At 45.8% G+C, this 24,849-nt stretch overlaps 1 protein-coding gene across 1 annotated transcript; it reads left to right on the top strand.

Annotated features, from left to right (window-relative positions):
* Window positions 1-6,500: 6,500 nt before the first annotated feature.
* dlgap4b (discs, large (Drosophila) homolog-associated protein 4b) lies at window positions 6,501-24,318 on the top strand. The gene is made up of 12 exons (XM_068741992.1): window positions 6,501-7,682; window positions 7,783-7,991; window positions 9,076-9,174; window positions 9,847-9,997; window positions 10,575-10,830; window positions 11,190-11,342; window positions 18,379-18,800; window positions 18,935-19,023; window positions 20,107-20,594; window positions 21,757-21,848; window positions 23,180-23,350; window positions 24,079-24,318. The coding sequence occupies exons 1-12, from the start codon at window positions 6,501-6,503 to the stop codon at window positions 24,316-24,318; spliced, it is 3,552 nt and encodes a 1,183-aa protein (XP_068598093.1).
* Window positions 24,319-24,849: the final 531 nt, after the last annotated feature.

The raw sequence follows: 24,849 nt of genomic DNA, 5'->3' as shown, positions 1-24,849 counted from the left end.
TCTCCCCACAGCTTTTTCTTCACTTCCTTCTGTCCCTTCCTCCTCACCAGCAGTCTGTAATTATGCTCCTCCCTCATTACGCGCCAAACTGCCTTCAGACGCATCACACTGACACACGCACACAGATCTCCCCCTGTGTTCCAGGGCAGTGCTGTAAGCCCATGGAGCAGATGGTCTCTCTGGCTAAATGACTGAGCTGAGCTGTCCCCTGCCTCTCTGCACACTGCTGCACAAATGAGGGGATGATGCGTCTCGTCTTAATCTGGCCGCCCACAGACGTGCCAATTTAGAAATGAGCAACTGGTCAAAAATATGGCATTTCAAGGTGTCCGAGAGACAGTTGGTGATTAATGATATTTTTAATGCAATTATTTAATGTGGAGGTTGCCTCTCAGTCCAAAAACATGCAATGCAGGTGAATTCATGACTCTAAATTGCTCACATGGCAGATATATGATGACCTGGCGATAGCTAGATGAAATGGAATAGAAGGTTTGAAGAGGTGTGTTGAAAAAGGAATGAAGAGAGTCCATATTTCTGATGCATTATGGGAAGAGGTTCCAGGTGAAAGTTGGCTGACATTAGCTGTGAGGGTTCTGATTGGACCCCCCCCCCTGTACCTCTGCTGTGGTACTTGTGCTGATTCTTGAAGTAAACTCCCCACGCATGCTGTCTGACAGCATCCATGAAGCTTTGAGTGTGACCGCCCTCTTGTGGTCAACAATGTGAATTGCTCCTGGCTCTGCTGGCATGGTGGGTGAGAGAATGAGTAAGGTCATCAGGTGGACTTTGTGCCAGATAACCCTTTCCCGCTGGAAGAGCAGATGGCAGCTCCCTGGTGCACTACGCATGGAGATGCTGTCACCAGACGCTCCAAGAGGGGTGTCAAAACACACACACACACACACACACACACATTAACAGTGTTTATGTGCTCCACGCGCAGAGTGGAACACGGACGCATGCATTCGTTTGAACCAGGGGTGGGCAAACTTTTTGACGTGCGGGCCACATTGGGTTTGAAATTTTGACAGAGGGGCCGGGCCAGGAGCTTTTGGATGAGTGTTTGGCCCAGATATACTAAACCGCTGCGTGTAATGTGCAGCAAACCTCATAGCACAGTAAACACACAGATAAATGTACAACCCGATTTACTAACAGTGTGTACGAAGAACTGCGTCTTTCAAATGTGCAAAATAGCCTTTATCCAGGTAGTACGTTTGTCTCAATGAATATGCAAGATGCAGCATTTACACATATTTTGGCACAACAGTGTGAGGAGAAATGTAAATAGATTAAAATAGCAATGACACTGTGATCTGTCAAACCTGGTGATTGCATCTGTTTTTAATAAATTTCACATGAACGTGTAAAGTTAAATAAATCAACATTTATTGAAAAAAGATGATCACTTAAAACATTCAAAACATATCAAAACACGAAATACTAAATCTCAATCATTCCTGCTGCACTCATTGTTGTTCCACTGCTGTGCATAAATGCGCACTTCATTAGAAGAACGGGATTTATTGATCATGACGCTGAGCGTCTGCTCACACATGTAGGTCGAGCCAAACAGCAGCATATTCTGTGCCGTCCTCCGGACGTTTGGAAACGTTGCTTCGTTAAGTGAGACATAAAAGTAATTCAGGTTAAGAGACTTGGACTTATCCTTTGAGGCGGAGTCGAACTGAAGATCGATCAGTTCCAACTGCAGCTCCTGCGGGTCGGTTTCAGGGTCTTGTGACGGGACGGAACACCAGCTGAAGTGATGCGTCAATTTTCTTTAAATCAGAGAAGCGACGGCAGAACTCTGTGCAAGAACTCCCGTTCTTGCATTGATTGCTTGCTGGCGTAGTTTGCATGCTTTGTGGCAAAGTGACGGCTGATATTATATTCTTTAAAACCCGCAACGGCTTCTTGGCATATCAGACATGCAGCCGTAGATCGGATTTCGGTGAAAAGAAATCTTGTTGTGCGCTCTTTATTAAACACTCGGCCCTCACCGTCTACTTTGCTCTTCTTTGGTCCGCTCATTTCTACAGACGGGGTCAGAGAGCAATGGGGAGAAAGAAACAAATGCAAAGAATAATTCGCTACACGCCAACGGTTGTCAGTGCGCCATCCGCTGGTGAAACACGGGTATTGCAGGGACAAAATGAAAGTTATGATTTTGAATTTTTTGGTAATTGGACAAGTTTGGCGGGCCGTATTGAAAAGCATAACGGGCCGTGGTTTGCCCATGTCTGAGCTAGAACCTTCTGATGGTCTGGGTTCCAACCAGAACCTCTCGTCTCCAAGGATGGTTGTTGGATGGATGGATGGATGGATGCATCTGAGCCTCTTTAGGGGTGCTTTCACACTGCACCAAGAGGACTCGGTTCCTTTGGGAGCAAACTCCTGCATTTATAATTCGCTAAAAAGGTCTGCGTTGCCACTGTGATTTATTCACGAAACGAACTTTCGGAGCAACGTCGCGTGGCTGAAAGGGGCGCTCATCGATTGGACAAAGTAGAAGGGGAAGTCCCGCCCTCTCCCATGTTAAATGTTACACAACGCTAGTCATTTCTAACAAAGACAAAGTCGCTGGAGACTGAAGTGGACTCCAGGACTACAAATAGTTAATGAAGTGGACTCCAGGACTACAAATAGTGAATGAAGTGGACTCCAGGACTACAAATAGTTAATGAAGTGGACTCCAGGACTACAAATAGTGAATAAAGATACAGTACAAGACTTTTTTCTTGTTGAAGATTCATGTAAATATTTACACCATCAATATAATAGACAAGACAAAGATAGACATTTTCTAAATTTATTCAATAATTCATTTATGTTTGTGAATTTTATTGCTCTAAATTGTCAATACAGTATGTGTGGCGACATGTTCAGGGTGCACCCCCGCCGCTCGCCCACAGCCAGCGGTGATAGGTGCTGCAGCATCTATGACCTGCAAGGCGTGGGGGGCGGGGGTACACGATGCCGGGCCGTGAATGGTTGTCTGTGTGGCGACATGTTCAGGGTGCACCCCGCCACTAGCCCACAGCCAGCGGTGATAGGTGCTGCAACACCTATGACCTGCAAGGCGTGGGGGGGGCGGGGGGTACATGATGCCGGGCCGTGAATGGTTGTCTGTGTGGCGACATGTTCAGGGTGCACCCCGCCACTAGCCCACAGCCAGCGGTGATAGGTGCTGCAACACCTATGACCTGCAAGGCGTGGGGGGGGCGGGGGGTACATGATGCCGGGCCGTGAATGGTTGTCTGTGTGGCGACATGTTCAGGGTGCACCCCGCCTCTCGCCCATAGCCAGCGGTGATAGGTGCTGCAACACCTATGACCCGAAAGGCGTGGGGGGGGCGGGGGGTACATGATGCCGGGCCGTGAATGGTTGTCTGTGTGGCGACATGTTCAGGGTGCACCCCGCCACTAGCCCACAGCCAGCGGTGATAGGTGCTGCAACACCTATGACCTGAAAGGCGTGGGGGGGCCGGGGTACAACGGACCTGATCGTCTCAACGAAAAGACTTGGATGGGTCTTCGGATTTCTTTGACCTCCGAAAGAGGCCACAGAAAGACCTGAAGACCCGAACAAAAGCGTTGCTCTTCTGTGTCTTTGTGTTCTCCAGACGTGTCACCAGCATGTCGACGACCAGTGTGTAAATTGACACTTTCTTCCCCATCAGGATCATGCAGACTGTCCATGTGTCGTCCATCAGTTTGCAGAGCTCCTTATGGACAGCTTTGGCGAGCTTTTTGACCTGTTGCAGGTCCATCTCCAGAGAGATGCTCGACTCCTGCATCCTGGCGACTAACAGACTCGTCATCAGCTCGGTCATTTCCATCATGTCCGTTATGTCAACGTTCGTCCCCTGGAAGATCCTTGAGAAGAGCACTGTGACAATCCAGCGACAGCGCTTCTCCAAGTCTTCAGGCGACGCTGCTGTTTGGACGTCACTCCTCTCTTCTTGACCACAGACCCTTGCAGTGGGGAGATCTTCCTCTTCCATGATGGCCTCTGGTGGCTCTGGAAGAAATTCCTTTTTCCTTTCTGTGGGTTCACAGATGACATTTTCCCTTTTAAAATCGGTACTCTCCATGTCTTGGACGACGGCATCGGCGGCATTTTTAATGGAACACCGCACGTCGTCTGGAGGAATAAAATCTCCCACAGTCACTGCCGGCACTTCCTTCGCTTTCTTCCTGCAGAGGAATTTGCGGACCTTGGGTGCAAATCTCTGGAGGAGCACCTTGAAGTGCAGCAGTATCCTCAACCAATTGTTCCCGGGATTTTTGAAGACACGCGGCTCACTTGCTTCCGGCGTGTTCGCAGTTTTTGCGGGGCTGCTGTGTGACGAAGAGCATAAGCTCTTCATCACCTCGTTGGACAAAAGCCGTGATATTTCATACGGTGTCATGACCTCAACAACCTCTGGAACACCCATTGTAAAGGCAAGGACCGGTGGAATCACGTCTTCCAGCGCTTCCTGGACTTGCTGGTGTGCAACAGCAAAGCCCGTCCCTGACGTTTTTGCTTTCAGGGGAGAACTGGGAATCTTTTTAAGCAGTTCTGGAGCTTTTTCCAGAACTGCTTGACGCACATCATCAGTTACAACTTGAACTAAATCTGTGAACAAATTCCCAAGCTGTGCGTCAGTATTCGGATCAACGGTCCCTGACTGAAGACCCTCCCACTCTTCCTTGGTAAGATTCCCAAGGAATCCTGTGAAAAGCTCACCGAGCTGTAAAGTGGATTGTGCATGGAGGGCCAGAGCCTTGTCCTCGGAGTTCTGCGGTGATGCTTGCATCTTCGTAATTGTCATTGATCTTTGGAAGATACCTGAGAGTGTTAGTGTGTTTGTATATATAGGTTTCCTCCAGATGACTTCAACAGCACATCAAAGTGGAATATCACATCAAAAGGTAACCCTTTGATGTGCACCCCCCCCCCGCCCCGCCACCATCAAAGACAATAGTTACAGACTGTCCAATGAGGTGATTGACTGTGGAGTCTTTCATTCATCTGATATGTGGCTGAACGATTTCTTGTGAAGGAACTGTATGCTTCTGAGTGCTTGAAAAACGATCAACCTGTCTGCCCAGTGTTCCCATCCATCCACATTGGATAGGTGTTGCTGGCACCTCTCCCAGTTTGCTGTGGGCGAAAAGGTACCAAATACAGGGGAAAGTGTGATTACCTCCGCCGAGGCGGGGTTTATGTGATCCGTCCTCCATTCATAATTTGAATATCGCTGTCATTTTGAGGAGGACTGGTTGACACTTTGAAGATGCTGTGCTAAGCTTCGCTGAGTTGTGTGTCACTCTGGGATATGAAGCGGTTAGCTAATGTAGTGTAAAAGGATTTAGAGGATTTGACTCGGCCAGCCTCGATGACACTAAATGAGTCTGTGCCTGCAGCATGCTCATAACGATGGCATGAGAGCCAGGCTCATAATAGATGGAGATTTTTTACCCCCCCCAAATGTCTCGCTAAGACAGTAAGTAATGTGCTGCAAATCAATGAATTAGCTGCTATTCAGCACCCATCTCTTGTCCATCTCGCAGTACCCTAGCCTCTTTCTTGTTTTTTTTGTAGCCGTCTAGAAGTACTGATTCAGACTGGGCTGAGCTATGTCTTCATTTCAGTGGACTTTACTCTGGTTTTCAGTGTCATTTTCAGCTTGTCTGTTGTTGGTCTCAGATCAGATAGCATCTACTGTAAGTGTGGAAAATTAATGTCCAGTCACACTGACAGACAGACAGACAGACAGACAGACAGACAGACAGATAGATAGATAGATAGATAGATAGACAGACAGATAGATAGATAGATAGATAGATAGGTGGATGGAGAACAGGTGGAGACGGTACTTCAGGCTGAAGGCTCTCCCAGAGCTTCATCTCTTATGGATCACATGAAACCTGTATGATGTGCAGAGAGCAGATGGAGGTTTTGATCAGTTATGATTTGTTTCCCTCTGAAAGGTAACACTTTTCTAACAGATTCTGCACCAACACAATGTCCAATTAGTTGGTTTTTGCTCGTGAATGCAAATACTTGGGAGCCCATGGTGTTCCTGGCCTTGGGGTCTTCTCACCATGTTTTCCTGAATGTGAAATTCAGGAGTACGGGGACTGTTGTTGTTACTCCACATGGCTGCGGCGGCTTCTGGAGTCATGGCTGATTGTCAGAAATTATTTTTCCTACTGAGTGTGGCCACTGGCTGTAGCTCATTATTATTCCACAAGTTGTTTTTCGATCCATTCTGCATTTTCGCTGTGGGAAGCAATCTGCCTCATTCTCTGCATGAGCCCGTCTGTTGTTTGTCCCACTGGTGGACTGAGCTGCTGCGTTCCGCCTCTTTGTCATTGCTTCTTTACAGTGCTCTACTAACCGATGTTAAACGTCTTACTTCTCTCCACTATGTCTGCTTCTTCCAGGAAACAGTCATCTCTTCCTGGCCTTGGGGGTCTTCTAGAGGGTTGGACCTAGCCACCACCATGAAAGGGTTGGGGACCAATCGTAACAGACACCTGTCTGACACCTGTGAACCTTCTTCGGGTCATGCAGAGGCCCTCTACTCTCAGAGGACCGGCACGCTGCCTCGCAGCCATTACCTGCTTAGTTCCACCATGGATCATTACGGTGCCATGGACCCCAATCTCTACCAATCAGCCAACCCGGGCTCCCTCCCACCAGACTGCATGCTGCCCCTCAACAACCAGCTGCCCAACAGTAGCACCTTTCCCAGGATACACTACAATTCCTATGACCAGTCTGACTTCTCCCCACCAGGAGACAGTATCGGGGGGATAAGCACAGGGACCATGGGCACATCCATGTCTATGGGCGTGGGAACGGGCATGGGCATGGCAGGGATGAGTGGCCGAACGCCTATGATTACAAGTGGCTCAGCAACGATATCACATCACATGACCAAGAGCCAGGCACCACGCAGTCTACTGGAGTTTGAAAAGCAGCTACCTGTAAGCTGTGACGGATTCAGTACCTTGCAGTTTCATCGCACATCTGCTGCAGCCAAACAGCGCACAGACAGTCCCGGTCGCATCCGTTACATGTTGCACTCGGTGCAGAAGCTGTTTGCAAAGTCCCAGTCACTGGAGAGCCACGCCATGAAAGGCAACGTTAACGGTCGCTCCACTGGCAGCGGCGGAGCTTCATCTGGTACTGACGATGGCGGTAAGCAGAAGCGGCGATCGAAAAGTAAAGATCAGGGTACAAAATCAAAGGCGGCTTCCAAAAGGCGACCACGCTCCAACATGTCGGGTTATTGGAGCTCAGACGACTTGGACAGCAATGATATGAGCAGCTACCACAACACCATGGCCGTGATGACTCTGGGCCGTCCAGCTGGCCACGAGGACCACAGCAGATACATCCACAGTGACTACAACACTATGGGCTCCTCCAAAAGCAGCAATAACATGAAGTATCAGACGCTTTCTGTGTCCAGGAGCGGAGGAGACGGCCGACCCGTAGGAACAGGGGGAATGCTAATAAATGATCATGAGTATTTGAAAGGAGGGTCCTGGTCGACGCTAACCATGGGCCAGCCAAGACATGTGATCCAGAAGGGCTCAGCTACCCTGGACAGATCCATGCTCAAGTCCAAATCCTGCCAACAGGAGCTAGCCTGCAACTACCTGCAGGTCGCACGAAGGGTGAGTAGGCCAAAGGCGTACCGATACAGCGATGAATAATGAAGGAAATGGAGAGTGAAAAGGTTTGAACTAATGTTCCTCTATTTAATGCTGCCTGTAGGGTGAGTGGAGCAGTACATTAGGTCGCAGCGCAGGTGAAATACCATGTCGCCGGATGCGCAGCGGTAGCTACGTGAAGGCCATGGGAGATATGGAAGAGAGTGATGACTCGGAGGGAAGCCCCAAACCCTCGCCAAAAGCTGCTGCTCGGCGCCAGAGCTACCTCAGGGCTACGCAGCACTCTCTGAGTGACCAGCTACCTCCACGCAAGTAAGGCGGCAGGTCAAGCTTTATGATGCAGTACTTATCAGTCCCTGAAAACAAGATACTGCCTCACCTTAAAGCAGTGGTTCTCAAATGGTGGGGCGCGGTGCGATGTCAGGGGGGGCGCCTGTGACCGTGGAGAAAAAGTTTTTTTGCCTTACGAGAATAAAGTGTAATTGCACATCCACTCCAATAGTTGGCAGTGGCGCCCTGATTGTCAGAGTGCGCGCAGGGAGTGTTAGCAGAAGAAGAGCGGTTGTAAACAATCTACGGTGGGAGAAGAAGAAAGACCTGACTTCCTCATTTTCTGTTGCAGACTAAAAAAAATGGTAATAAAGTTATTCTTTGTTGTAAGTTGATCTATATTTCTTTCTTTTTCATATTTCTTTGTATGTTAATAAGGATACAAAAGTTTTTTTTTTTTCGGGGGGGGGGGGGGGGGGGGGCGCGAAATGTTTTTTTCTTCCTAGGGGGGGCGCGACAGAAAATAATTGAGAAGCACTGCCTTAAAGGCATAATCTGAGATCCAAATGTAAACCAAAGCTGCTCCATTAAAATTATGAAGAGAGGATCAAGAGTAGGTTTGAGATGTGCCTCACTTATATCCTGCCGTGGAAGGTTCCGGCCTTTAAAACACAATGCAATAAAGAGTATTAAAAAGTGATTGGTGCAACCTTTCAACAACCAAAGGGACAAAAAGATAATGAGTAAATACTCCATCGAGGTATATCACCATGACACTGTCACAACTATCATATCATAATTATATCATATTTTGACGCCACAATAAAATCTTTCTACTTCTAAGTGCCAAACTATACGCTGGCAGTCCCAACAGTGGGCATATGGTATTTGTGATCAGAGATGGAGCCTTCAGAAAAGTAGGGCATCTTCCAGCATTCAGCCTCCCTGATCTACACACCTCCACATACGATTATAAATCCCCTTAAGGTCCATATTTAGACGTTTAAGGATTTATTGTACCCTCAAGCATTCGTGAATGACTAACCCGACTCCCCTCCCTACCGATCCCTGACCATCCAACCCCACTCTCTGCCGGTGGGCCCCACCCCCTTATTGGCGCAAGCAGCAGAATCCTGGATTACACCTTGCAGGGGGAGTTGGATGCTCTGTGGTCTCCGGTCCACAGTGTGTCCTCTCTGCACCATCTGGGCAGGTCAATGAGCAGGTCAGTGGTAGGTCTGTAAGCCACGTCTCAGGGGTGCTGTGCAAAACCTGCGTGTCCGATTGGAGTATTTACAATCAATGACATTGCACTGCCCCCCTCAGATGTCCGTCAAGTCAGCGGCAACTCCAAATGCCGAATTCATACCTTGCTTCCGACAACTGCCAACTTCCTTTAAGCTTGTAAATAACATCTGCCATCTAGGTGAAAATGAGGTGCGTTTGATTTGACTGAAGTGGGGACTGAGGGGACGTCTGTGTAGAGAAAACGCCACCATGCAGCTGTCTCTATGTGGAGACATGAAGAACGAGAACTCGGCCTCTTCTTTGTGTTGGCGCCCTGATGGGACAAAGAGCTCAAACATGCATCGCCTCACATCATTGGCTTTGCATGTTCAGATGTTACATTGACTGATGCTTAAGTTTGAAGAAACTGCAAGAGTTTTGAGGTGGATCCATAAATAAAAGTTTATCCTCTTTAGATCTTTCTTTTAATTTCTGGTTAATTATCATCCTATGCTTCTTTTCTGTCTCCTAATCATCCCATCTTAAAATCAACTGTTTTTCCATCCATTTCCTGAATACGTGTTCATGCACTCCTGGCATTGTCCTTCATTTTCCTGTTTTATGATCCTAAATTCGCTTGTTATTCCTCACATCTTCCTCTTCTTTCCAGCTGTCTTCCGTCTCTCCGAGAGTTCTCCAATAACCGAAGCCTGGACAACCTAGACTGCATCGGGGGTACGGGTTCATCTTTGCCACGCTGGGATGATGATGAGTTCAGCCAGGCCTGCAGCACCTTGGGCAGACGTAGCTGCATGGGGCAGGTCAGTAGTACAGGGCAGGGAGAATCAATCATAAATGTCGGGTTTAGTGATCTCTTTTGTAATGTAATTCAGATTTTAAAATGTTTCTCATAAGAATATTTTGAACCTTTAATCAAATAACTGACATTGCTTGTTTAGAAATTATTTCTTCAACTGATATTAAACCTGTCAGCCTGCCACTGACCAGGTCACTGAGATGTTGAACAACCACGTGAACTGGCTCTGATCTTTTCTATGAATCAGTCAAATGAGGCAGTGTAGGCTATTAGCATAAGCTTTTCACTCCGTCTCTGACAGTCCAGCTTCATCACAGCTCATGTTTCCAATATATGAATACATTTCTACAATTTTCTACCACATTCCAAATTTAATATGCATTATTTATTTTTTTGAGGTCAAATTATGTTGAATTTGTTCAGAACAAATAAGAAAAATGATTTTTTTTTTACCATGACTCCAAAATGTGACAAAGTAGTGCAGCAGTGGGAGCAGCAGTGATCAAAATGAATCCTCTGTTCCCTTTGCTATGCTACTTCCACTATACGTCTGTACCATTCGTCTCCTTTTCTTCCTCAAGCTCCAGGACCTGGAATTGATTCACCATTATGAAGACCACAGCTCCGAGTCCACATTCAGAGATTCCCGTTCCCATTCTCAGGACAACTCAGAGCCTCCCGACTTACCTGTGCCAACATGCTTCCGATCACGCAGCCACAGCTACCTGAGAGCCATCCAGGCTGGTTGTTCCCAAGATGACGACACAGCATCTATGGACTCAGGCTTTTCACCTCCTCTGACTGACACCACTGTTCGCACCTACAGCACCAGCACTGGTGAGTCGCTTCCTGAAAGAGGAACGCATAGAACATCATTTGACCTCATAAAACATACACTGCAATGTTGAGTTTTACCGTGTTATGTGTTACCAAAGTGATCTCTGGAGGCTCTCTTACCACACGTTATACAAACGCCTACGCGGAATGTTTTCGTTGTTATTTAATATTAAGCTTTTTTTTGTGTAAAATCATGACCCATTTTCAGTCACATAGGCACACGAACCAAATTCCTGCTTTTTTGTATTTTGTGTAACATTACGTTGAATGCTATTTTTGGTTCTGGTTGGGACAGTAGTCCTACAAAAAGCACACGCTAGCATTTTTAGCTCAAATGCAGCCTCTTTTGCCCACACTAGACGACCTTCCTACTCTGTGGAAGACATGGAAAGAACAGTTTGGCTCTTATCTGATAGCCACTGGCTTGGACAAAGCCCCAAAGGAGAAACAGCTTGCAATTTTACTTCAGCGTTTGGGAACAGACAGACCACGCATCCTACCCACACACACAGGTAAATGGAAAAAATACAAATAAATGTCACTGTAAATGAGAGGAACCCCAATTCCCTTTGAGTATAAATAAAGGTTTGAAGTGAGACCTGCTGCTTTATCCTGAAAACTAAATGTATCAGTTTACTACCTCCAGGAGAGGAAGAGGAATAAATTTAGTTTAGTTTAAGGCCGTAAAACATTTGTGAGGTCGAGGTCAAGTAGAAGCATCGGCGTCAACACGGGAGTGCTATTGAATTGGCTGTAATTGTGAATGTGTGCATTGTCAGTGACTTCTGACACCCCACTACTCCAGTGAGTGCATGGCTCCATTGACTATTACACAGGGCTCCACATGGAGGCGCTACACACCAGAGTTCTCTTAACTGCTGCCTTCAGGCTGATAGAATGTTTTGCCATTTTTACCCTCCCACTGCTGAATTTCTCCGGGGTGGATTTGAAACTATGTGTGTATTCCACTTAATCTCCATGTTTTGTATTTATTTATTTTTAGGAATAAGGATAAGTTATTTGCGCATAATGTTGATGGGAGAAATTAAGACTTGTTTGAATGTTTAGGTTTTTTCTTTAATGCGCTGTGCATTGTTATTTCTGTGGGTGGGTCAGTGACACATGAAAGAGCTATTTCCCCGGTGATTAATGATCAATACAGCGATTTCCATTCACATCGTAAGTGTGTCGACACCAAAACAAAAACGGAACCTTGGGTGTTTGGTGTCCGAGGGGTCGTGAAGGCATCAGTAGACGCGGCGCCACGCCCCCCTCTGGACCCAAACAAAAGGTGTCTCCGCAGGTCTTTGACAGGAGCGCTCGTTTTGCTCTGCGTCGCCGCTTTGTCCGTCCGTTTGGCTGCGCCTGACAGGGTAAGAGTCCTTGACTCTCTGTTCGGTGACAGAACGTTCCTTAATCCGTGAGTACCGGGTCAACGTGAGCTAATATTAACGATACTTTTACGTCACGTCGTCCTCAGACGCTGCTGTGTTTGACAGTGAATCTACAAAGAACGATTTAAGCAGATGCGATTGTATATTCAGGAGCGTTTAGAGCTAACCATTCCTGTCCTCTCATCTAACAGATTTAAAATAAAATACGATGTTGAGATGTTGAGCAAAACATTATGAAGCAGACTGCATCAATTTTCAAATCCAATCAGTTATGAACAATCTTTATTAAATGTTTTGCCACATCAAGTGTATGCTTGATGTGGCAAAACATTTTATGTGAGGAATGCATCTCTAAAAAAAAAAATTGATAAGGGCGTTTTTGGAATTCTCAAACAGACCTGCTTGGTGATGGAATGATGGAATGATGGAATGTTGAAGGCAGTATCCTCTGAAGCTGCATTCACAAGCACAAATGGGCAGAGGTTTGTTATTTTGTGGAAATCTGTGTCGGCACGTAGTCCCCGCAGATTAACAGCATTTCATGGACTCAGGAAAAGCTCGGGAAACCGTCGTCGCTGCAACAACAAAGGGATGTTGAGGCTTTACCATGCAGAGCACAAGCCATGAACAAAGAGCATCCAGAGAGGCTTCTTGCTTCTGAGCTGTTTGAGAAGGCTTTGTCGGCTGTTTGATATTTGCAATCTCTGAGGAAACATCTATTTTATCATGTCTACAGACTGATTTTATTTTCTTACTCCTGCATCCATTATGGAGATGTACACCACCTGTCATTCTTCCGGTGGTTCTGTTTAATGCAATCCTATTTTAATTGCTGTCTCTTCTCTATTGTGTGATTAGAGCGCAATCTAAAAAGAGTGTGTTGCCAGTGTGTGTGTGTTCATGACTGCAACGCTCCAGACGGGCCATTGATCCCAAACATACTGTTTAAACTACAAGATCTCTGTTTGTCTGGACGGGACTTAAGATACTGGTGACTTGTTGACTTGTTGACTTGTTGACTTGTTGACTTGTTGACTTACCTTCATCAACGCTGCTTCTTTTTTTGTTGCGGAAATGGAAAATTGGCCACCAGGGGTTATTATTTAAGGGATGTCACTCTTTTCTAACATACCGGTAGGTTAAATCCATTTTTGCAGTCATGTCGATAAATGATGGGCCGGTATTTGATAATGAAGATGACGTGAAAACAGCAGCGCACACTGTCCACTCCAGCTTGCCGAGGAAGGGGAATGCTAAGGCGTGGAATACCCTTTCAGACATTTGTCGTAGGCTTTTTTGTATTGCCCCATTTTCTTTTACAATGAGAGTTGGACAGCCCAATAGGTGTGTGTTTAGTATCCTTTTCGTGAACATATGTTGCACGTGGAGGCACAGCTGAGGTCTGGATGTGGTACGAGCGCTTCGGTTTCATGGTATGCCTCGAGTGTTTTGTTTTTTGTGACTCAGCTGAGTTCTTGGATCTATTCCTCGTAACGTCAGGTGTGTCTGAACACAATAAGAATAAGAATGAAAAGATAAAGATCGGACCCTGATCAATAGCAGACTCTGGTTACAATCAGTCCACTGCCTTTGTTAGTCCCAACAAGGGAGACTATCTGGACTGGAATCCATTGTCGTTCTTGATTGTGTTGTTCATATGCCTGTACCTTGTGACAGCAAAGGTTGGAGGGGTCATGGTGTCCGGTTGCCCCTCCATCGGTCTTGTTCTTCTGAATACAATATCTCAGGGATGCCTTGAGGGATGTTTGAAGCCTTGTAGTCTTGTACAAATACTCTGGATTTGAGATATTGAGCTTCTTGTGAGGGTTTTTCGGCCATATGACAAAGGTCAGTATCAGATACTACATATATTCTGAGTCCTGACAGTCCTGGAAACTGTGAGACCTGCAACTTATCATTCATTCATTCATTCATCTATGAACCTGTTATTCTAGTTTGTTTTAATCAGCCAGAATGATCTAAAGAAAGTTCACACTATATTCTAAGCTCTGTTCCGGTTTATCAAAGCACGTCTAGATTGGACTGAGTGATCTGTTTAATATGAGGACAGTGCAAATATGCAAACCTGCCTAAACAACAGAGGAGGAACCCCATGGAAGCCAGTTGGGGTGAGGATGAGGATGAGGATGATGATGATGATGCAATGCTCAGGAATGGCTGTTGGCAGTCTAACAAGGATGTGTGTGAGGTATTAAAGATGAAGCAAAGAAATGGATTGCAACGAACAATAATTCTTTTGTTGAAGAGATTTCTAAGCAGGTCACATGATCACTCCGATGTTTTTCATCTTCCTCAATAGGAGGAATGACAGGAACAATAAGCTGTTTGTTGTTTCACAGAATTATAGTATCGCTTACCTCATTTTCACTCCTTTATATTATTACAACAGAAAATCCTGACCTATTAACGGACCTGTAGATGCTTACATTGATATATATATATAGTAGAGTGCCACATATATCACGGTGCTGTATGCTAATATTCAAAGACACACCAGATAAATCTATTGGAGAGTCATTTAATGATATTAATAACCATCATCTAATGGTGATCTACTTGCCAGCAGTCTTTATAAAAGCTTTCTGCTACAGGTTGATACAGTAGAAATGTAGTTGCTGCTAATAAATGGGTTCTGGAGGCATTAACTTTAATATTAAAATAGTTGATTTTGGATAAGCAAAGCGCTCAGAGGACGTGTGGAAGCTCTCTGAGCGTGCAGACGGCTCCTGTGCTGCTGAACAATCTCCACACTGAGACGGGTGTCTTTCACATTCCATAGCAGACGGATGTCTTTCACATTCCATAGCAGACGGATGTCTTTTACATTCGATAGCAGACGGATGTCTTTTACATTCCATAGCAGACGGATGTCTTTCACATTCGATAGCAGACGGATGTCTTTTACATTCGATAGCAGACGGATGTCTTTTACATTCCATAGCAGACGGATGTCTTTCACATTCCATAGCAGACGGATGTCTTTCACATTCCATAGCAGACGGATGTCTTTTACATTCGATAGCAGACGGATGTCTTTTACATTCGATAGCAGACGGATGTCTTTTACATTCGATAGCAGACGGATGTCTTTCACATTCCATAGCAGACGGATGTCTTTTACATTCGATAGCAGACGGATGTCTTTCACATTCGATAGCAGACGGATGTCTTTCACATTCCATAGCAGACGGATGTCTTTCACATTCCATAGCAGACGGATGTCTTTCACATTCCATAGCAGACGGATGTCTTTCACATTCGATAGCAGACGGATGTCTTTTACATTCGATAGCAGACGGATGTCTTTTACATTCCATAGCAGACGGATGTCTTTCACATTCGATAGCAGACGGATGTCTTTTACATTCGATAGCAGACGGATGTCTTTTACATTCCATAGCAGACGGATGTCTTTCACATTCGATAGCAGACGGATGTCTTTTACATTCCATAGCAGACGGATGTCTTTTACATTCCATAGCAGACGGATGTCTTTTACATTCGATAGCAGACGGGTGTCTTTCACATTCCATAGCAGACGGATGTCTTTCACATTCCATAGCAGACGGATGTCTTTCACATTCGATAGCAGACGGATGTCTTTTACATTCGATAGCAGACGGATGTCTTTTACATTCCATAGCAGACGGATGTCTTTCACATTCGATAGCAGACGGATGTCTTTTACATTCCATAGCAGACGGATGTCTTTTACATTCCATAGCAGACGGATGTCTTTCACATTCCATAGCAGACGGATGTCTTTTACATTCCATAGCAGACGGATGTCTTTCACATTCGATAGCAGACGGATGTCTTTTACATTCGATAGCAGACGGATGTCTTTTACATTCGATAGCAGACGGATGTCTTTTACATTCGATAGCAGACGGATGTCTTTCACATTCCATAGCAGACGGATGTCTTTTACATTCGATAGCAGACGGATGTCTTTCACATTCCATAGCAGACGGATGTCTTTCACATTCCATAGCAGACGGATGTCTTTCACATTCCATAGCAGACGGATGTCTTTCACATTCCATAGCAGACGGATGTCTTTCACATTCGATAGCAGACGGATGTCTTTTACATTCGATAGCAGACGGATGTCTTTTACATTCCATAGCAGACGGATGTCTTTCACATTCGATAGCAGACGGATGTCTTTTACATTCGATAGCAGACGGATGTCTTTTACATTCCATAGCAGACGGATGTCTTTCACATTCGATAGCAGACGGATGTCTTTTACATTCGATAGCAGACGGATGTCTTTTACATTCCATAGCAGACGGATGTCTTTTACATTCCATAGCAGACGGATGTCTTTCACATTCGATAGCAGACGGATGTCTTTTACATTCGATAGCAGACGGATGTCTTTTACATTCGATAGCAGACGGATGTCGTTCACATTCGATAGCAGACGGATGTCTTTTACATTCGATAGCAGACGGATGTCTTTCACATTCCATAGCAGACGGATGTCTTTCACATTCCATAGCAGACGGATGTCGTTCACATTCGATAGCAGACGGATGTCTTTTACATTTGATAGCAGACGGATGTCTTTCACATTCCATAGCAGACGGATGTCTTTTACATTCGATAGCAGACGGATGTCTTTTACATTTGATAGCAGACGGATGTCTTTCACATTCCATAGCAGACGGATGTCTTTTACATTCGATAGCAGACGGATGTCTTTTACATTCGATAGCAGACGGATGTCTTTTACATTCGATAGCAGACGGATGTCTTTTACATTCGATAGCAGACGGATGTCTTTTACATTCGATAGCAGACGGATGTCTTTCACATTCCATAGCAGACGGATGTCTTTTACATTCGATAGCAGACGGATGTCTTTCACATTCGATAGCAGACGGATGTCTTTTACATTCGATAGCAGACGGATGTCTTTCACATTCGATAGCAGACGGATGTCTTTCACATTCCATAGCAGACGGATGTCTTTTACATTCGATAGCAGACGGATGTCTTTCACATTCCATAGCAGACGGATGTCTTTTACATTCGATAGCAGACGGATGTCTTTCACATTCCATAGCAGACGGATGTCTTTCACATTCCATAGCAGACGGATGTCTTTCACATTCCATAGCAGACGGATGTCGTTCACATTCGATAGCAGACGGATGTCTTTTACATTCGATAGCAGACGGATGTCTTTCACATTCCATAGCAGACGGATGTCTTTCACATTCCATAGCAGACGGATGTCTTTTACATTCGATAGCAGACGGATGTCTTTTACATTCGATAGCAGACGGATGTCTTTTACATTCGATAGCAGACGGATGTCTTTCACATTCCATAGCAGACGGATGTCTTTTACATTCGATAGCAGACGGATGTCTTTCACATTCGATAGCAGACGGATGTCTTTTACATTCGATAGCAGACGGATGTCTTTTACATTCCATAGCAGACGGATGTCTTTCACATTCGATAGCAGACGGATGTCTTTCACATTCCATAGCAGACGGATGTCTTTTACATTCGATAGCAGACGGATGTCTTTCACATTCCATAGCAGACGGATGTCTTTTACATTCGATAGCAGACGGATGTCTTTCACATTCCATAGCAGACGGATGTCTTTTACATTCCATAGCAGACGGATGTCTTTCACATTCGATAGCAGACGGATGTCTTTTACATTCGATAGCAGACGGATGTCTTTCACATTCCATAGCAGACGGATGTCTTTCACATTCGATAGCAGACGGATGTCTTTTACATTCCATAGCAGACGGATGTCTTTTACATTCGATAGCAGACGGATGTCTTTCACATTCCATAGCAGACGGATGTCTTTTACATTCGATAGCAGACGGATGTCTTTCACATTCCATAGCAGACGGATGTCTTTCACATTCCATAGCAGACGGATGCCTTTCACATTTTGGTCCGTATTATCTCGCCAGCATATCTTCTACCAGTCGTTTAGGTTTGACCAGTTGGAGCAATGTTTGGTTCCACTCATGGGAAATGGTTCATGGAAGTCATGTGTGAGAACTGAAAGATACAGAAGTAAATTTGACCGGTTGACACACTTGATGAAGGAGTTATTCTTCTTCTCCCCCTCCTCGCTTGTCTCCTTCAGTCTCTACGTGCATCACCACCTGTAAGAAGTCCGCTCCTCCACCAGTGCCACCTCGTACAACGTCAAAACCCTACATCTCTGTGACCGTACAGAGCAGCACAGAGTCGGCCCAGGACAACTACCTGGACCAGCAGGACCGGAGGTCAGAGGTCAACAGCCAGTCAAGCCACGCTCATAGCAACTCCTCCGACAGCCTTGACAGTACCCGCGCTAACAGCTTGGCCCGGGGGATACCCCGCCCTCCGCACATCATCCCCACACCCATCGCCACCCCGAGAGAGCCAATCGCCGCCACCACCACAAATGACTCTAGCATCCAGCATGACTCGCTGAGATCAGGATTAAGTAAAGGGAATCCAGCGGCCGAGGAGCCCCTCGTGGTACCAGTACCCAGGAGGAAGCTGTCCTCCATCGGCATACAGGTATGAATCAGGACTAGATAGAAGTCATGTAAATTACAAGTCACCATTGATTATGAGATTTAATAAAACACCTAAACAGAAAATTGGAAGGTTCTGAGTTCAAATGTTTTCATTCAATTCTCATTTGTTCTAAGGTTGACTGTATTCAGGAAGTTCCACGAGAAGAAACGCCCCCTTTGACCAAATTTCAGTCAATTGGAGTACAGGTGGAGGACGGGTGGCAGTAAGTCCTCTTCCTGTCATTGTAACAACGTGAGGATTTTATATTTTGGCCACACACACTGCTCTGACTCTTTCCTTTTACACTAGCCTGCTGTATATTTATATATTCACTTTTAAATCTTGCTTTGGCTTACTGATTCATCAGAACCATCTCTTGGTTTGAGCAGCACAGCTTGAATTCTGTGCCTGTGCTTCAAATAGCTTCCTCCTCTATTTTCTTTCCTGTGCTTGGTGCATTTATATTCTGAATGTCGCGTCTTCAGTTCTTCTTAGTGTTTTAATGTTTTTCGTCATTTGCACCTTGTTCTTCCTGCGTTTTTCTTTATGTACTGCACACACGTTCATGCTTGGCGATAGCCCACAAGCAGTGTTTTCATTGGTTCAACGGCTTTATGCTTTCGGTCTTGGGCTAACGCTAACCCTTTTTGTCTTCTGATGTCAGTTCAGACTCTGAAGTGAAGCACTCCTGCAACCCTGATCTCAAAAATGTGTCTTGCGTAAATAAAAATGGAATATAATCATTTGGAAATGAACTGTTTTGGCAGCAGCGGTTTTATATTGCGTGTTTCTCAGTCCAGTCATCGTAGTATTCTATATGCAATTATGCGTTTTGTATAAACCTCGCCCCTGCCTCCGTGAACTACTGAGCCTTTTGTAGATGATGCCTGTTGCCAATTCAGCCGAATGTTCCAAACAGCAGCTGTGTCATGTTTTAGGCATTTCCTCTAGCTGTTGTGCGTCTGAATAAACCTATAGTCTGCAATATGAGGGAATTATCTCGAAGCAGAAAACACTTTTGCTGTAAAATGGCAGTGAGATCACGTGACGCCAGCTGGAGTACTCCATTATCATATACAGTCCAGTCTCGTATCGATCCCAAGTATTCTTGTCCATGTTGACCAGTAGCAGCGACTCAGTTTAGAAATGAAGCATTGCATGTTTATTGTTTATTCCAGTAATGCAGAAATCAGTGTTGAATAATTCATTCTCTTATTTGCTTGCTGTTATTCTCCGTGGAAAATGAAAAGTGTCGTTCTATTAAATGGTCCGTCTGTAACGGTGAGTCTCGCCCCATTTGTTTCAGGCTCAGTGGCTCGAGTAGCATGGCCTCAAAACAAGAAACAGATTTCCATACTCAGGGCATCCCTTTCCGCTCGCATGTCAGTAATGTCAAACGCTCTGAGAAGAAAGTGATGGTCAGTAGCGCCAGCCAGTCCATGAGCTCACCTCCTGGACAAGACTGTCTAGACAATGGAGACACGACTGGTGACCTGTCTTCACCTCCACCAACCAGGCAGATCCTCAAACGCTCCACCACGCGAAGTAGCTCTTCCTCCTTCTCGGAAAGCCTGGACCCAGCGCTGGACCCCTCGTGTTTGCCCCCACCAGATCCTTGGCTGGAGAGCGGGAATGGGAGTAACAGCGGTGTTCCTCAGGGCGGAGTAGGGGGGACGCTGTGTCGGAGAGACGGCCAGTGGTTCCTGAAGCTGCTGCAGGCCGAGACGGGACGGATGGAAGGGTGGTGTCAACAGATGGAGCAGGAGACCAAAGACAACCAGCTCTCAGAGCAGGGTAAGGATGGGTTCTCCAACAGCCCAGAGAGTGGGGCTGCAAACACGCTTTCACAAAGGCTGATCTGGTCGCTCCACAAAATGCAAGCCCTTTAGCGCCCTTATCAAACCCCTCAAAAATGATCTAGAACCGGAATCGCCTCCAGTAGAACATAATTACGCCTCCACTATGGTCGGAAGTCAGACCCACATTTATTTTGTTTTAATTCTAGATCATCTCCTTGATCCAGATCCAGATTTAATAGGTTTAATAGTCTGTTCTGGCCAGTAATAGTATTAGAGCTACTTTAACAGAGGGGCCGTGTGTGTTTGAGCAAATCACTGGCAGATATTGATTCGCTTTATGGTCCTGACCAGCACAGACTTCAGGCTGTAAGCAGCCGTTACCTGCTGGGTGTTCATGAGCTTGTGTTGGAGTGTGATACTGATAACATCATCATTATCTCCATCTGTAAACTCAGTGAGGAGGTAAAAGAAAAAAAAACGTTGCACAGCATTAGAATGTCTGTTGAGAGTTTGAATGTAAATGTCATGCTTTGTGTTCGGTACAGCGCTGATATCCAAAAATAACACAGCAAAGCCAAATGTACAGTCAGACGTGTGCAGGCATCCTGGTCCTGTTCCAGATGTCTGTCTGATGGAGAACTCTATAATGGTTAAAGGCTTCTGCCTCAGGCCCTGCAGCACGGAGGGGATGAGGCGCTAATAGCTGGCGCTACCACACGCAAGCACGCCTGTAATCCCCGGAATCTGGTTCTGATTAAACCTCCAGATTAGATTAGTGGTTCAAAATCAGCAGTGAGCTCATGCACAAGTACACACAAACAGAAACACTAACTGGATGTGTGAGACGCACTGGATCAGGGTCGGAACACGGTTGTGTGTGTGTGTTGTTTGTACGAGACGCATTTTACAGTGAAGCAGTCGGCCTTAAATCTCCAGGGGTAGATCTCGCCCCGACATAATCACACGTTATAGCTTTGCAATCCGGTGATCAGATCTGAAATAATGGGAAGCCCGGCTTCCTTTAGGCTGGGTGAAAACACCAGAGAAGATAGGGTTAGTGTGTCACACCTTCAATAACAGGATGTGAGGTAAACGGCGTCATTCATAAATTCATCTGTGCTCTCACGTGCTTGTGGACGTTTCTGTTCTCTCTCCAGTGCTGGGAAAGGTTCGCAGTGCAGTCGGAAGCGCCCAGCTCCTAATGTCCCAGAAGTTCCAGCAGTTCCGGGGACTGTGTGAACAGAACTTGGTGTGTATTTGAGTCTTCACCATGCAGAATGGGCAGTTTTAATCTGAACCCAACCTGATGTTCTGTTTCTCAATGTTTTCACTCAAAAGAAAAGGGACTCGTCTGGTGACGGCTTTGATCGCACGACACAAAATAATACATGGTGACCCAGGCAAAAACACAAGTAGCTTAATACAAGCCAATAAGCCAATCCTCCCGTGTGACACGTTCTAGAACTGCACCAACTACAACGCCACTGGTTCGTCTGCTGGGGATAAGTGGCTTAATGTCACAAATACTGGCCAGATGAGATTTTGGTTTTTGTTTATGTTCCTATGAGTGCCTTAAGCTGTGAGCTTTCACACAATTTTATTATGTTTGCATAATAACAATAAAGAATCTTGAATAAATGTGGCTGGTAAATTAAGTTTAACGCAGTGAATCACAACATCCACATGAGCACTTTATTATAATAATAATAATACAGTTTTGAGGAATTTTCTGTTGCTCTATTTTTTAACCCAACGACGTTTTGGTGGTAAATAGTAATAGTTCTTTGCTTTTTACTTGCATTACGTTACTCCATACTTTACAAATTCAGACTGGCTAATTTGTTACTGTTTATGAAGAGCAGGATTCCGCTGCATTGAGTCCAATCAGAGGCAAAGTATCACATTGTTAATGTGAATTTATTTCATGACATATTGTCAAAAATCATCTTTGAGGAGCCTTCGTGGAGGAAAGATGTTTCTGAATAAGATCGATTTGAAGTTGAGCAAGTCGAGCTAATTATTTTATGCACCAAAAGCTATCTCTATATGAACTATCTCCTGGTTAGGCCTTCTTTTAAAAAAAAAAAAAAAAACAGTATCAAAGTTCCTCCACAGCTTTTTTGACAAATAAGCATCTCATTTCATCATTTTGAGTGCAGCTGCTGGAGTTCCGCTGGACTGAAGACTTGAGCTGTAGCATGGCTCCCTCTGGTGTTCAGTTTGGAAATGGCAGCACTGGCTGCAATCCACAGAAGCTCACACACTGCTTTGATTTTCGCATTATACACACATCCAGGCGAAATTATGTTTGAGAAGCAAGAGCGTCTTTGGATTTCACTGGATAAAGATGCGTAGACATCTATGTATTGGGTCGGTCGTCCTTGTGCACAATTTCATCTGCAACTGAACTTGTATGCATTCAAATGAGTTTTTGTCTGTTCCATCAAAATCAAATGTTCTAGCAAAACATGATTTGTGAGTAAATGCGGCCCCTGTGATAAAGGTCGACACTGCAGTCACCGCATTCCCCTTCCTCGCCATTTATCTATTCATCTTCATCCTTTTTCCTCCTCCGGTCAGAATGTAATCGCCGACCAGCGACCCACGGCCCAGGACCTGGCCGGTTTCTGGGACCTGCTGCAGCTCTCCATCGAAGACATCAGCCTAAAGTTCGACGAGCTCTACCATCTCAAGTCCAATGACTGGCAGCCCGTACCGTCTGCGGCTGCCCAGTCGCTCCCTGAGCGGAAGGTACTTCCCACCCCTGCTGCCCAGTGCCCTGGCTGGGGTAGGAAAGCCGCCGAAAGCCGGCCTCTCTCCTCCCACCACCACCACCATTTCTCCCACTCTTTTTTACCCCTCGTTTTAACTCGCTCCATCCCAGTGAGGGATAGAATCCAGAATAAAAAGGAGAATGAGAGATCCCTTTGGGCTTGCATGGAGAACTTCACGGCACCGAGGGCTGTGTTTGGTGTGTTTTAAATGCAAAGCCCTGTGTCGAGCGTGCATGTTGCTCACTAATGTGCGTGTGTGTTGCAGTGGAGCATGGCGCCGATGTGTTAGCTCCCTCTATAAATGTCTTTGTGTCTGTCCGTGTGTGTGTTCATAGGTCGTCTAACTGCTATTGTAGCTTTGGCGTGTAAACGCACTGATTGTGTGTCGTGTGATCCTTTTGATTGTTGTTTTTACTTTGACCCAACGCTCATTAATTCATGTTGCCATCTCGCGTCTTTGAAAGTCGTCACGTAATTGCCAAATATGTTCCTCAGTGTTTTTACCTGTTGTCTTTTTATCCGTTTATCACTGAAACCAACATCGTGTCTCTGTCAAAGTCCTGTTTGCTAAATGAGGGGAGCCTCTCAAGGACATTTTCCACATTACCTTCTCTCACTTGTGTTTTCTCCTCCTTTCACACACTGCCCCCCCCCCCCTCTCCATTCTCCTCTATCTGTCATGTTTCATCTCTTCTAACACAAAAGGAGGAGAAGACAACCCCCCCAGCCTCAAAGAAGCCCGGTAAGAGACGACCGTCGCTGGGCCGCGAGAAGAGTGCCGACTCCTTGTCCACCTCTTCTACAGCTTCGGCAGAGAAACAGAAGCAAGAGGCTCGCAAGCGTCTGCTGGCTGCTAAAAAGGCCGCCTCTTTTCGCCAGAATTCCGCCACTGAGAGCGCAGACAGCGTCGAAATCTACGTCCCGGAGGCCCAGACTCGGCTCTGATGAGAGATGGGGATCCAGAAGGATGTAGGAATGATTCCGGGGACTGATGAGTGTCGCTGGAGCACCTGGGAGAGCAAGAGGAAACGTTCTGCAATGCTAAGGAGGTCGTAAACTCTGATGGAGGTCGGGGCCAGGAGAGGTCAAATTCCAAGAGCTTGGGGTGGGACTGGATTTGGCCACTTCTGACTCACTTGTATTGTTTAAGGCTGGTTCTGGTGGCATCAACACCAAAAACAGGAAACGGAAAATTGAACTCTTGTCTTGACTGTTTGAAGCAGAAGACTCGTCGTTGAGCTTCGTTGTTTCTTGCTGCTCTTGATGGCATACATTTTTAACGAGGGTATTTACTGTTGTTATTATGACGGAATCTACAGGAGGCCTGTTTTAAATCTGTGCTGGCTATGAGATCTCTTCATTCGGCCGGGGGTTATTCTCTGATCAACACTCTTGTCCCCCATCATCCTTCTCATCCCAGATCCTCAGCCACCCTGTAGCTTCCCACAACACTGCCTTACGGCCATCTCACGGACG

This window comes from Brachionichthys hirsutus, chromosome 8, assembly GCF_040956055.1.
Source record: "Brachionichthys hirsutus isolate HB-005 chromosome 8, CSIRO-AGI_Bhir_v1, whole genome shotgun sequence".
Lineage (NCBI taxonomy): Eukaryota > Metazoa > Chordata > Actinopteri > Lophiiformes > Brachionichthyidae > Brachionichthys > Brachionichthys hirsutus.
Note: the sequence above shows the minus strand (reverse complement) of the source record. Positions and strands in the feature narration are given on the sequence as shown.

Bases quoted from the DNA above. Each gene is read 5' to 3' on its own strand.
- dlgap4b (XM_068741992.1), top strand. From the start codon at position 6,501: ATGAAAGGGTTGGGGACCAATCGTAACAGACACCTGTCTGACACCTGT. The intron at 9,998-10,574 runs GTCAGTAGTACA...TTCTTCCTCAAG, and splicing joins GACGTAGCTGCATGGGGCAG to CTCCAGGACCTGGAATTGAT. The intron at 18,801-18,934 runs GTATGAATCAGG...ATTTGTTCTAAG, and splicing joins TGTCCTCCATCGGCATACAG to GTTGACTGTATTCAGGAAGT.